General features: G+C 43.1%; 1 protein-coding gene across 2 annotated transcripts in view; it reads right to left on the reverse strand.

Moving 5' to 3' along the window:
* gpc3 (glypican 3) overlaps positions 1 to 14,970 on the reverse strand; it is a 126,076-nt gene that overhangs the window by 49,377 nt on the left and 61,729 nt on the right. Inside the window, exon 3 of one of the 2 annotated variants that reach the window (XM_075480932.1) lies at positions 4,482 to 5,167. In XM_075480932.1, the coding sequence (XP_075337047.1) occupies positions 4,482 to 5,167 (686 nt within the window). Of the gene's footprint in view, positions 1 to 4,454; positions 5,168 to 14,970 lie in introns of both variants that reach the window. The other variant, XM_075480931.1, reaches the window with a different exon arrangement.

A 14,970-nucleotide genomic window follows, 5' to 3' on the forward strand; every position in this document is an offset into this window, starting at 1 on the left:
ATTCCACTCCCATCACATCATCCGTGTTGCTAAACAGAGACTTTACATATCATGGAACTGTAAACTGTTTTTGCTTTCAGTAACATAGCAAGTCAGTGCTTATGGTTATGGTTTGTAGAACAGTCATTTACTAGTTTTAGCTGCTTCTTGACCAAATAAGAAAGAAAAAATGTTCAGAGAGGAACCGCCTTCCCATGTAGAACTTTTCTCTGTTGCTCAAAGAAACCTGAACACTTTCAATTTCTTCAATCCAGGCTGACAGGTGTAAAGATAGGATATGTATTTTAGGCACATGGATCTATATAACAGATCACATGCTGATTTTTTTACTTTGCTGTTGTTATAATCAGTGCAGAGACTGATGGGGATTTCCCCGCTATTGACCATTCAAAATAATACAGGTGTAAGAACTCAATCTTCAGTAACTTATAGTCAGTAACTTTGAGGCTGTTTCCATTTCGTTTTTGTAGTGAATGTTTTTCATAACCTAACCAGGACCCAGGAGGAACATTCTTAAAATCTATCATCCTTTAATGCCCACATTCCCGCTGTGAAGCTAAAAAAAAAAAGGCCCCTGAAAGAAAGTCTGTAGAAAACAGAAATGCTCCCACTCAGATCAAGGTGAAGATCCTTCTCAACTGACGATCGGCTTCTAAAAATGAAAAAGTCTTTTTTTTTGCTGCAACTGCTTATTTGGAAGATGTTTTCAACAAAAACTTCTACTCTTTAAATAAATAACAATAATGGGATGCACATTTAGTTCAGTTTATGAACCAAGGGAACGATAAAACAATCGACCACCACATTGAAACAGCTGACAGGTGAAGTGAGTCACGCTGCTCGTCTTTTTATGACGCAACATTCTGCCGGGACCACCTGCTTCCTGGTATTCACATGGCTGTTATGCATCTGAGGTGATTACTGGGACTCCAAACTCCCCCAGATTACAATCCAACCTGGAATTTAATGGCATCAGTAAAAAGGAAGTCCGATCCACAAAGGCCCCACCCCACAACCCACAGAGCTCAAAAGATCTAACCTCGATGCTCCGGTTGCTGACACTCCAGAACACCCACAGAAAACGCATGCTCAGAGCTGTTTTGGTGGCATGAGGAGGACCTATTCAAAGTTAGACCGGTGGTCATAATGTTTTTGTTTTTCGAATTAGCAGTCAGCTTGTTGATAGAAACAAGGACCATGGAAGGTTTTCTATCAGCAGCCCATACATATGAGATAATACAACTGCCACGTAATTTGATGATGCCATCAGAAGATCTCTGTGTCTGGGTGCGCATCGAACTGCTCAGTCTTTTATGGGTCATTGTGGACATCAAGATAGATCTTTAAACGATGCAGGGATGAGAAAGACTGCTCAATGGTGGCAGTTGATACGGGGATGGTGTAGAACAGCTTCAACAGCTTGTACATCTCTGGCTGAAAACTTCCTGTTACATCATTGCTGATGCCACTGATGATACTGTAATAGCAGAAGTCTGACCTACGTATAAAGCTGTGTGTGTAGATTGTCATTGTCAAAATCCCTCTCACAAAGTGCCATGATGCAAGACGGGAGACCGACACCCTCCCGTTCTGCTGCAGACGCAATCAGGTGCTCAAGGTCAGCCACCACCTGCAGATCAGCTCTGTACAAAATGGCCTTCCAGCTCAGCAGCAAGCAGATCTAGAACTTCAAAGTACAGTCTCCTACGGGTGTGCAGGCTCTCTATCACTCACTGTTGCACGGTGTTTCCGTTGCCTGGGAAACACAGGGACATCTGTAAGGTCGTAGCAGTCCTCTTCCTCCTTTTTGTAGTACACACCGAAGGCCTGATCTGACCTCTGACATTCACGAACACAAACTGTCACAGGATTGTCCCGTTAAAAGCTTACAGTAACTCCACTCAAATGTCCAAACGTACTTGCAACCCCATCGTATGCCTGAATTATTTAAATAACTACCCGTACCTTAGTTCCTGAATAGAAATCCTGCAAATTTATTTAAGGAATCCAGGCTTACATGTACCAGCTGTGTGGAAAACATTCACGTTCACAAACCTTCCAGTGTACTTGACTTTCACTGAAGGATTCCACTCAGACTTTTACTGAACTTCCTGTTGTAAAGTGAGTGTAAACAGTGAACATGGAAACAGAAAAGGAGGTTAGCATTTGGCTGATGGCTGACAAAGCGATCGGAGCGGAATCGTACATGGTATTTAAGGCCCCTAAATCAAGAGTTTTGGATATTGCCAACATAATTAAAAGTATATTTCCGTCCTAAGAGGCCACACGAGAGATGAGAAATAAATTCAGGGAAAACAGGATATTTTTCCAAGCCAGACTCTAAGAGATGGTTTCTACAGGCAGTAAAACACAGAAAAACCACTTAATTGGTCCTTTTATCCCTAAGTTTGTTTAGAAAAGCGCCAAACTGCCTCTCTGAGGTGAAGTGATCAGGTGTTGTCTAATTTTGGTTGATCTCCCATGACTCAGTGAGACAAAATTAGCCTTTAGGGAAACGATGCCTCTGTCCCTTCAATGACTCCGCTGGGAGGGAGTGTCTCTGAAAGATTACATTCAAACCCGCACACACTCGTGCACACTCTCACACGACCTTTTCACTGAGCTAAACAATACCCCGTCAAGGCAGCGTTAATCCCGTATACTGGAACCAGACTCAGAGAAACACAGAAACACAATGTCAACTCATCCGTGGTGTCTTCACTGCAAATAAACCCACACAGACCTTATTCATTTTTAAGTAAGGATCTGGAAGACATTTCCCCTAAGTGCGCGACTCATGGATGCAGACACGCCCTCCTGCTGCAGAGTAAGTGAGGTCAACCTCTGTGTTAATAAATGATGGGCTCTGAGTGGGAACCTGCTCACTGCAGGAATTCAGGGTGCGAGAGTGAAAGAGTGAAAAGTTCAGCAGACATACGCGAGCGAAAGCACATCCAGCTCCGGAGCTCCAGCAGGAAAAAGGTCTTCATATTTCATGAGCACTTTTCTCTGACTTCACATGACGGCTTGATTGCACTACACATAACGGGTCACCGCTGCTAAGCAGCGAGAGACAAATTCCAACACAAGACAAGCTGGTAGCATCTGTCCGACTGTGAAGAAGAAGAAGAAGAAGTAAAGAAGAAAAGCAATGACACACACAAGATGCTGCTCCTTCCTTGTTTGCCTGGCTGTTGGCTCGTTTTTGGGATCTCTGTTTAGTTCAAAGAACTTGGATGTCGCGAAATGATATTTTGCAGATAGGTAACTGCGTCTGAAATTCCTGGTTGCATGCACTGTTGTGAAAAAGAAAGCACATTCTCTTTCGGTTAAAGAGACAGCGTATCAGGAAATAAAAAATAATCTGGTCCATAACAGGTGTTGAAAAAGGTAAATACAACCTCAGATAAACAACAGCACATGGCATACTACTCCAGGCCATTATTTAGAGGGTTAGTAGCAGCCAGGTGCTGCTAATCTAATGTACTTCATTAATGCTCTGCAAAGTTGCGGGGATGTTTGGTCATAAAACACACAGCAGCGTGTTTGGAGGAAAGCAAAGTGCAGTGTTTGTGCTGCATGTCAGCACAAACACCTCATACCTGTCTGACAGCTAAAGCTTGGCTGAAATTAGGTCATCGTCAGGACAATGGTCCCAAACACAGCAGCAAATCTACAACAGAATGACTGAAAGAGAAAAAAATGTACATTATTTACATGCTATCTCTTGGCCAGCTTATTTAAATGCGTACCATTTTTTACACTCATGACACCGTGTTTAATGCGTTTGGTTGTTGATCTAAGGTTGTAGGTACCTAATATCAAGACCTGGTAAGGACCAGAAAAAAGACCAAACCATTGTGATGCTCTTGAGAAGAGTCCTAATTTTTCTCATTTTTAAAATGTTTTATTCTGTGTCTACAATTAGCACAAATCCTTTCAGTGCATAGAAAAAGAAAACGATGATGTTAAGATACAAATGTTTATGGAGATAACTTGCCTCATCAACACCAAATCTATAGGACTAGTGCTGGGCTGTGAGCATTTTTTGCCAGAGTGACCATTCTAGCAGTTGTAGGTCATATGTTGACGCTGGCCGGGAATACCTCTGTAAGCAGCACAAACTCTTATGAATTCGTCTTCTGTGTTGTGTTATTTCTTACTTTAGGTGCAGAGTAATTAAACCATTACGGTCTGATAACACTGAATCATCTGTGTGCCATTCTGAGTCAGCTCAGAGACTGATGACCAAACTCTGTAAAACCTGTAAACTTCTATGGGTGTGAATTTCATTTTAGTTCATTTCTCGTCAGTTTCAAACTCAGTTGTCTTCAGAAATATAAATCAGCTCACCCCAAAACTGGCAATGAATTTCTCAAGAGGATGTGGCTGGTGCTTGGAAGACCTATGTTCTTATGTTTTAAGTCAGAGTCATTAACAGTCTGACAGCTCACTAGTGGGTGTTGTTGTGTGATGCTCACCAGGGTAGTGAGGCGGGTGCGGTCGCTGACAGCATACTTGAGAGCCAGTTTAACCATTGAAGGCAGTCTAAGAACAACAGCCTCCATGTCCTGTTCTCCCCGCATGCCACCAGCCAGCTTTCCCAGTCCGTCTATGTAGCTCCTCCAGTGAGGCTGCACCTCTGCTGCTCCCCCCAGGCAGCCCTGCATCACTGCTTGACAGAAGCCTCTGCAGACCGGCGGCCCCAGCATGCCCTGGCAGTGCGGGCAGTACCATAGCTTCAGCAGGGCCCGGCTGCAGTCTCGGCTGAGCCGCAGATGGTCCGTGGTGTTGACTACCTCGATGCCCAGGTTCAGCGCCTGCAGGAAGACTCGTGTGGCCAGGAGGGAGCGAGACAGACGTGTCATCATCAGTTTAGGATAAGGGCCAAATGCTCCCGAGTCCTTCCAGGCTCCTCGGACACACTCCTCAGACACAGAGGATGTACTGCCGCCCAGCAGGCGGCGGTACATGAGGGGAAAGAGTCTGTCGAAGAGCGCCTCGACCATGTGGTCCACCGCAGAGTCCGAGCCAAGGATGTAGAGTGACATGTCCAGGAAGAGCTGCCCGATAGAGCTATAGGCCCCGCCTCCCAGACCTGGGAACTCCATCTTCAACATGGCCAGGGTGGAGTTCCGGCCATGACGCAGCACCAGGTCAAAGGCCTCTGCAAGAAAGCAAGAGAGCCACATAAAAAGTAGTTAGATGAGGTGAAAAATCATGCCGTTATTTGAAAGCTGCTGTATTCATAAGGCAATTTTGTGCCTCGGTTACCACAGATGCTGTGCCAAACTGTCACAAAAACAGGCATCAGTGTAGCTAAAAAAACATGAAACACTCAAATTGATGCTGCTCCCTCCAAACAGCTTAACAATTCTGAACGATTACAGCTAAAGAAAACCTCCCACACACAACCTCCTTTTTTTCTCTTTACACAGCTTACCCAGGAAAAAAAAAAGAAAAAAATACACGATGACTTTCAATTCTACAAAACAGCAATCTGAGAAAGAGCCCACGGGATTTTTAAAAAAAAAGACAGTATTAATGTCAGTGCATTAGTTAAGTGTGCGAGGCTTGGCTGTTAAGATCTCTGCGAGGAGGAAAGCATTCAGAGCAACAGGAGGGAGGGGAGGAGGAAAAAATAATCAGTGCCGTTTCAAGGCATCAAGTGAAGTCTTATCAACAAGGTGGCACAAGACGAGAAGGCTCCATCATCGGCCCTGTGGCAGAATGAGTGAGGGCCCAGCAACAGAGGGGATTTAAAGCTCCATTACTGAACTAAGCAGGGGAGCTGAGACTCAGTGAAATGAAGCTTTGGACAGGAGAATGGCTGCAGATGCCAAAATCCCATTTATATCGCGGCAAGGCCACTTAATCACTTTGTTGAAAGTGATAGCCACAACTGCTCTTTGAGGGCGGGTGCTCAGAGGGAAACTGGTTTAGGGGACATTAGTGGAAGTTGATCTTTGTGTTGCAACAGATCTCCATTTCATCTTTCTTTGTTTCCCTTTTTTTTCCGCTCGGACAGTTTAATTTCTCTTTTGGCACGCTTCTCTGGGGTCAGTTGAGCCTCATCAGACTCTACAGAGCTTCGTGTCCTTGGTAAGCACTGAGAAAAGTACGACGGCTCTGTTTTTTTGGGGTTTTTTTTTGTTATGTGGGACCCATAACGTTTTTCTCTGTGTAGACTTTGAGAGGTATCTGATTTACTTTTATAAACTCTACAGCAGTTTGCGTTTGAACTATGTCATTTCTGACAGATGAGAGGAGACAGTGCTCCCTCTGACACTCAAATGAAAGGTTGTGTTCACAACAGCACCTTGAGAATGTGCTGTTTCCTGCTTGAAGGTCTTGCTCTGTCCAGATCCGTGTTCAGGCTCAAAACACAATCAATTTTAGAGACAATAAAGTCTGAACAAACTCACAAGTGGCCATGAAGAAACTGATGGTTCATTCCAGACCAGGATGAAAACTTTTTCAACTTGTTTAAGTGTCAGAACTCACGATTGGTTAGAAATTACAGACAGGATGCAACGGGAGAATAGGGCCACGGATTAATTGCAACATGTCACCATGAAAATTCTCTGGCTCATGACTTCTATGAAGACTTTATCTTATTCAGCCTTCATATACCATTCCATTTTTTCATTTGCTCTTAAATCCGTTTTACATTTTGATTCATTTTGAGAGCGAAAATCAGCTTATGGGATGAACTGGGTCAAAAGTTTCATTTCGCTGACTTAAATCAGAGTCAAGACATTTCCAGAGGGGGATTTGGATCCCTCTCTTTCTCAATCCATAAATCAGAACTTCTGTCAACAGAACTTCCTTGCCAGAGATAAACATTGCCATTTAAAATCTCCAGAAACCACTGACATGTACTGTATAACTGCAATGTTTTTCAAACTGGCACTCTACATATTTTCAAACTGTTCTGAAACTCATCCATTTTCAATGTTAAACACAAGGACACTGCAGCTGCAGATATTAATGTGTGTTAATAAGAAGCAGGTTGGAAACTTGCAATTGCACGCTCAGCGAAACAGTTGCCGGGTGGAGAAGGTGAAGAAAAGCATCAGAGGATGCGTGGATGAGTGTGAGAGGATGTCTGGGAGCGGAGCACATCTGTTTGGTTTTTCAGCTACGCCTGTCCTTCTGCGTCTGGAAGCACTTCCATCTGAGCTCCACGAGCAGACTGATGTGCGGATTGCCAGCTGAGACAGGATAAACTGAAAGGCCCACACATGCAAAATTTACAGACCTACACAGAAATGGAACATTTTCAATTCTTGGTAAGATGCTAAAAAAAAGCCTTTTATATCTGCTTATTGGTCGAAAGCTGTGGGCAGAGTAAAAGCTGTTTGATTCTCCTTTTGCTTGGTTCCTCTGAAATCTTCCAACATCCAGCCTTGTAATTCAGCTGCTATGTGTAGTATCTCTTACACCACAAAGAGGAGAGCCACTTTGTAATGGTAACGAGAAAGACTAGAGGGCTCTTCATAAATGCAATTCAATGGCTGTGATTAGCTGGGGTCATGGCAAGAATCGTTGTCAGCCCATTTCCTGCACGTGCGGCTCACTCTCTGCCATCAGTAAAAAGCTTGTACAGGATCAGGTATCCTTTAATGGAAGGGAAAGGGGCTATATGTCAGAGACCTGTGACACACTGGGTACGACTGCGCGAAGTGAAGAGCACACAATTACCCGAGCAGCAGCCAACAGAATCATATTGGGTCATGCTTAAAATTAGCAGTTTCTCCTGAGACTGATGGCTTTTTACAGTCAGATCAGCCGAACAAGGCAGAGGCAAATGTCTCTGGCTGTCCTCCTTTACCTCTGTCAGCCTACTGCACACGCCAGATAATCTTTACTCTGAGGATTTGGGGCCTCTCGGATTCCGGTGCTTATCAGATCTACAAAAACTATCCAGTTTTTGACAGGTACTCGGTCACATGATGTTAATCTGGCGTGCCGTGTGAGATAACGAATGCTTCAGAATGTCTACTTTCTCTGCATATCATGTCGTTAATCATACACAGTGATCACGCACTGATTAAACACTGCAGAATTCTGGCCATCTGAAGAGAAGGAAGTTAATATATTTGTCACGATGAGGTCAATTATTTCTGACATTGGAAGGCTCTAAGTGACCGCAGCTCTGACATAAAACTGGTCCTCTTATAATCGATTTGATGGCCTGAAAAATCATCATATATGATATTCAAGAGCCTATCAGTTTCTGTGTTGCATAACTCAACTTGGCAGCTCATAACACGCCAGCCTCGACTGACCATTGACTGTGGTTGATGCTGTGAAGGCAGACATGCACCATACCGTCTCATCCATCACTGGCCCGTACAACCATTATCCCCCATGAGAAGAAAACATCAATAAATTACCCCAGCGATGAGACTAATTCATTTGGCTGATGGAGTTTCACCTCTAGCTGACACTGAGATGGATGGAGGAGCCGCTGCCACCTGGACTCTGTAACAAAGTGCTACCTGTCCAGGACACAGAGATAGGACTGTCAGGAAAGTCAGCTTTGATGAAAAGTTATCTTTTTAAAGGGGCTTTATCAAGCTTGTGGTCCAGTGCCTTTTCGCGTGTTTGCACCATCACATCCACAGGCTGATTCAATCAAATGTGTTCCAACAGCTCTAACATTCTGCAATGATTCAATGAGCCTGCCAAGGACTAAAGCAGAATGGACGGTAAACAATATGCTGCTTTTCAGACGTGCTTCCCTCAGAGCGACCTGGTAACCCGAGATCTGCTCCACCTGATGTCCCCTCTCTTGTGGGATCAGTGTGCGTCTGTGCACCAGGCGGCAGTGAGGCAGAGCAGAGCAGGGCAGGGCGGGATCGGCCGCTTCCAGGAACAAAGCAGACAGGATGCTGGTAAGGCCTAGATAGCATCACCAGCAGACCATGAGGGCCAATGTACAGCGGGGTAGAAATGAGACATGTATTAGGTTACTCCATCTGTTAGAGAGCACTTCATCGCACACACACACACGCACGCACACACACACACACACACACACACACACACACACACACACACACACACGCACACGTACTCACTGCAGTCACGGCGCACGGCAGCAGCCAGGTGGTGACAGTGTGGGCGAATATTTGGCAAACCGTGGTGTGAGGGAAAGGTTTGGGTCAGGTGTAAGGACTCACACTCACATACGCACACAGGCAGATTTCACCTTTCATTAATTTATCTGCCAGTGTGTGAGTTTCTGGAATGTTTCCACACAGCTTGACTAATTAAGAGACTAGGAGCAACCCTCTTTGCTGACAAAAATGACCAACTATATTATCTAAGTTATCGTTTTCTTTTTTTCAAATAAGACATTTCTGACAAAAATCCTTTCAGTTTGGGTGTTGTGTTTGTTGTTTGTGCCATACTTTCTACAGTCTGACAGAACCGAAAATGATCTCACCTCAAACTCCAAACAGAGCTGCACAACTACAATACAAACAGATCTAGATTAAGTCTAGTTTTAATCCCATGAAAACAGTCAATCCACTGTCCTATATGTTATCCATACTCTGTGCTGTGCATTTAGCTGACTGTGCTATTTATCAAAAACAAAGCATTTGGCACAGTGGCTCATTTTGAAACTATCCCTGAATCACATCGTCAAATGCGCGTTAATCCTCTTGTGAAAAATTTGTTGCCAATCAACGCACCGTATCCTGAGTGCTAATTGCTATCAAGCGGTGCCAAATTAGCTTTTGGCTCTTATAACACCAATATTTGTGACCCATTTCTAAACATCTACTTCACAACTGACAAAGGTCCATCACTTTACATTAAGTTGAAAAGCAATAATAATCATCAGTAACTGGAGAGTGCTGGAGTTCCAAAGTAAAACAAACAAAAAAAAGAGTGAGCTTGTTAAAACAATCAAAAAAACAATAGATAGAATAATACATAATCATTTAATCTATCTCTGGGGAACACTCAAAATCCTACAAATTAAGTTCTCAAATATCTTAAGGGAAACAATTTACTGCTGATATTAGCCCATGAACAAGTTCAGCTAGCCAACATTAGCTGGCTAGCAAAGCTATAGCACTTCAAAAGCGTTAATGTTAGCAGCTGGTGCAAAAGTTACTTACGCATTAGTAACAGATATCTCAGGTTATTGTGTTATGAATAAAGTACATGGAGACTGTCTTCCACTATTCGGAACACGTTGTATGTTGTGCCAAATAGAGTTATTTTATTAGGGGAAGTTCCCTTAGCTGACAATCCCTGAGCGGGGAGTGAAAAGTACTGTTTAGGTACACTGTGAAATGGAATGCTGCAATGGCAATATTTAGCTAGTGAGTGCTAAAAGCATTTGTGCCATCTTATAGCATGAGGATCTGGCCTTTCCACTTACACACCTAAGACACATCATTCAATAAATCCTCTGCAAAATGTGGCAAAACCTGGCTCTGATCCTCACTGACCGTCTGTCAGGTCTCCTTATACAGCAGGACTGACTCAGTGATGTGTTTGATTCTTAGAACTCCTTGGTTTTTCATATTCTTCAGGTCCTCACTCTCCATGCATTCAGTCATTTGCCAGCCATCACTTAGCCCTACATACCCTACATCCACTTAAACTCTTCAAATTTCCATTCGTCTTCAACCCTGGTCTCATTGTGCAGGATCATGCTCAGAAATCCCGACTAGCAAACTCCCAAAAATCAGACCTGAACTCACAGGAAAACTTTTCTACCTGACTGTTTCCTAAGTGCAGCTCTTGCGCTTTTAGTTGACAGTAACAATAACAGGTAACCTATGCTGTTTTCTACTTTATTTGTTGCTCATGATGTGGTTAATGGTTCTCTGACTAAAAATGCAAGCAAACACAGGAGGCAGGCAGATGAGGAAAGACAAAAGACTTTTAATTAAATTTACTGAAACAAAAGACACGGAGTGGCAGGGTGACCAAAGCACAATACAAAGAGAAAGACAGATGGTGCAAACAGAAAAGCAGAAGAGCTCTAAAACAAAATGGTGAGGGTAACATGAAGGCAACCTGACAGAGTAGAGAGAAGTAAGAAGCCAGGGTACTGGCAGGGGAAAATCTACAGATGAAACAAAGGTGGGGACAAATCATGCAACTAAACATACATGTAAACTAAAGGCAGGAAGTAAAACAACTCAGGTGCACTAGGAAAGTGCAGAAGCATAGAGAGACAAAACATAAGAAGAAGTAGAATGAGGAAATGTGAATGATTTCCATTCTCTTACAATCAATCTTACAATCTTCCACATACAGGGATGTTTAACTTTGTTCTGTTAATACGGACGTGAGCTATACAGCGTTGTGAATGTTTCTCACTGTCATCAAAACATTAGCCAGAGTTTATCTTCAAAAGTAACTGGAGTGTACAGAAGATGGCTTAAGATTTTTTGCAAATGTTAAGGATTGTTTGAGAACTGTAGCAAAGTGACTGAGATACGCAGCAACTGATGTGTCAAATGTACCTATTACAACCCCCAGCAAGGCCAATACCTTAACCCACATGTTTTTTTTTTAAGAAAGTGATCCAGATTGTCACGAACACATAATGGGTAATACTTCATCGGCGCTCATCTGCGTTTCATCAATATGGCTTGGAAGTTCTGCATAATTCATTTTTATTGCTAGCAGACACACAAAGGAACAGCAATAAAGAATATTGACATCATAAAAAAACGGCTTGAAAATTGTCCTCAGTGTGTTCAAGGGTGTGCTCCACTCCTATTTATTCTGTTTAGCAGCAGCACTGATCAAAATGTCTTTTTTGACAGTTTCTGTTTTTCACCATTATGCAGATGATACAGTGAAATGCTGTTACGTGCATACACCCAATCAGGCTCTTTGTCTGCTGCGACAAGCACTCGGTGCTGTTCAGCGTAAAATCCCAAGCAGCTGAAGCCTCCATCTGTAGCCACTTTTCAGGTCTCAGTGATGCTTTGGAATTGTAATCAGTCCATTCCCTCACATCAAGAAATTAGTGGGAAAAAGAAAAAAAAATTCAATTAAATCAGAATCCATCCTATTTAGGAGGCTTGTGGTTGTCACTTTAATGTTAGTGACGGAATATGGTTATATATTATAACCATATAATATATAATGTATAATATATAATATATAATATATACTAGTTCTAGAATGCGCCGCTGAGGGTGGCAGCACGTTGGAGTAGCTCTGTACCTCTCTTTGAGATTTTTTCTAAATTTCATTCCTGTTTTTTTCTTGGAAGAAATTGCATTTTTTTGGACAACTGTTCCTTCCTGCCTTGGATGCTGTGCAGCTGGATTGATTTTTCACAATACTTTTGTATATTTTGCTCTTTTGTTATGATGCATAACCATAGCAACAGGGTGGTTTACAACAGGGAGCAGCTGATTAACCTTGGAAAAGCAGAAATAATTCGACAACTGAAGCCAGAAATCCCACTGGAATTGAAAAGGAGGCGTCGTAGATGCAGAGCAGGAGCAAAGAGGAGAGAAAGAAAGAAGAAGTTCAAACCATCTCTGCCATCCATCATCATGGGCAATGTAAGATCGTTAGCTAACAAGTTGGATGAACTTCTAGCCTTGACAAGGACTCAGCAAAAATATCGGGAATGTAACATAATGTGTTTTACTGAGACATGGCTGCAGGATCATATCCCCGACAGCATCTCTCTGCCGGGCTTCCTGACTGTACGAGCAGATCAAGATTTAAAGAGTAGCAGGAAAAGGAAAGGGGGTGGATTGGCAGTGCATGTCAACAACAGATGGTGTCACCCAGGACATGTTACTGTGAAGAGTCGTCTCTGCAGTCCTGACATTGAACTATTGGCAGTAAGTTTTCGTCCATATTATTTGCCAAGAGAGTTCACCAGTGTTGTTTTGGTGGCTGTTTACATTCCACCCTCAGCTGTTGCCGACACTGCATGTGATGTCATCAGTTCTGTTGTTGCTAACATGCAGACACAACACCCCAATTCTTTTGTGGCAATATCTGGTGATTTTAATCATGCCTCACTCTCTGCTACACTGCCAACTTTTCAACAGTTTGTCAGCTGCTCTACCAGAGAAAACAAGACATTGGATTTGTTTTACACAAATGTCAAGGATTCATACATTTCCAAATCAAGACCTCCCCTGGGTAAATCAGATCACAACCTTGTTTTTCTCTGTTCAGCATATAAACCCCTTGTCCAGAGACTACCTGTCACAAAAAAGACTGTTAGAAAGTGGTCACAGGAAGCTGAAGAAGCCTTACAGGGTTGTTTTGATGCAACCGATTGGATTTCTCTTTGTAAGTCCTGAAGTGTCCTGAAGTGTCCTGAAGGCCTGTGCAGAGCAGCTCTGTGGGATTCTGCAACACCTTTTCAACCTTAGCTTGACCCAAGAGAAGGCACCACTGTTGTGGAAGACATCCTGTCTGGTTCCGGTACCAAAGAAAACTCACCCTTCAGTCATCAATGACTACAGACCTGTTGCCCTGACATCCCACATCATGAAGGTCCTGGAGAGACTCCTGTTGACCCACCTGTGTAAGCAAACCAGCACATATCAGGACCCCCTGCAGTTTGCTTATCGCCATGGAGTTGGAGTTGAAGACGCTATCATACACCTGCTTCAACAAACCCACTGTCATCTGGACAAAGCAGGCAGCACTGTGAGGATCATGTTCTTTGATTTCTCCAGTGCATTTAACACAATTCAGCCTGATCTGCTTCGTCTGAAACTCCAGAAGACTCAGGTGGAGGCCTCAACAATCACCTGGATTAATGACTACCTGACAAACAGACCACAGTTTGTCAGACTGAAGAATTGTGTGTCTAACCAGGTGATCAGCAGCACAGGAGCATCACAGAGGACTGTACTCTCACCATTCCTTTTCACTCTGTACACTTCAGACTTCCAGTACAAGTCCGACTCCTGTCATCTACAGAAATATTCAGATGACTCTGCAGTTATCGGGTGTATCAGAGATGGACAAGAAGCTGAGTACAGAGAGCTGGTGGACCGCTTTGTGGCATGGTGTGGGAACAATCATCTCATCTTGAATGTTAACAAAACAAAGGAGATGATTGTAGATTTCAGGAGAAACAGGGTCAGATCAAACCCTGTTTCCATCATGGGAGAAGAAGTGGAGGTGGTTGAGGAATATAAATACCTTGGTGTTCATCTGGACAACAGACTGGACTGGAGACACAACAGTGAAGCCATCTACAAGAAAGGACAGAGCAGACTGTACTTCTTGAGGAAGCTAAGGTCCTTCAAGGTTTGCAACAAGATGTTGCAGATCTTCTACAAGTCTGTTGTTGAGAGCGTCATTTCCTCTGGCGTCATCTGTTGGGGCAGCAGCATCAGAACCAGGGACCTAACAAGACTCAACAACCTGATAAGGAAGGCTGGTTCTGTTCTGGGGACGACTGTGGAACCTCTGGAGACAATAATGCAAAGAAGGATTTTGCATAAAATCAAGAGAATTATGGACAACCCTGAACATCCTCTCCATGAAACTGTTATCGGAAAACAGAGTCTCTTCAGTCAAAGGCTTCTTCAGTTTGGATGCAAAACGGACCGCTACAGGAAATCTTTCCTGCCCACAGCCATCAGCATCTATAATAACTCCTTGATTTAATTGAGTTACATCAACATTTAATTTCCCTCTGGGATAAATAAAGTATTTTTGAATTTGAATTTGAATTGAATTGAATTTGAATATGTCTACTGGATACATCTAACCACAGACAACTATAGACTCGATGAGTGACATTCTTATTTTCTAAGGCAACTCCTGGTCTGCTTTTAAACTACATCCTTTAAAAAAAATTATTTTTGCCTTTGTTCTGAGGGCATATTTCTACTATTTCTTCCCAGAGTTTACAGTTAACAGTCAAAGGGGGCCTTTAAAAACACACAGAATAAGCTGAATAACCACATTGGCACTTTCTGATGTAAGGACGTGTGG

The sequence above is a fragment of the Odontesthes bonariensis genome, chromosome 13 (genome assembly GCF_027942865.1).
Source record: "Odontesthes bonariensis isolate fOdoBon6 chromosome 13, fOdoBon6.hap1, whole genome shotgun sequence".
NCBI classification, from domain to species: domain Eukaryota; kingdom Metazoa; phylum Chordata; class Actinopteri; order Atheriniformes; family Atherinopsidae; genus Odontesthes; species Odontesthes bonariensis.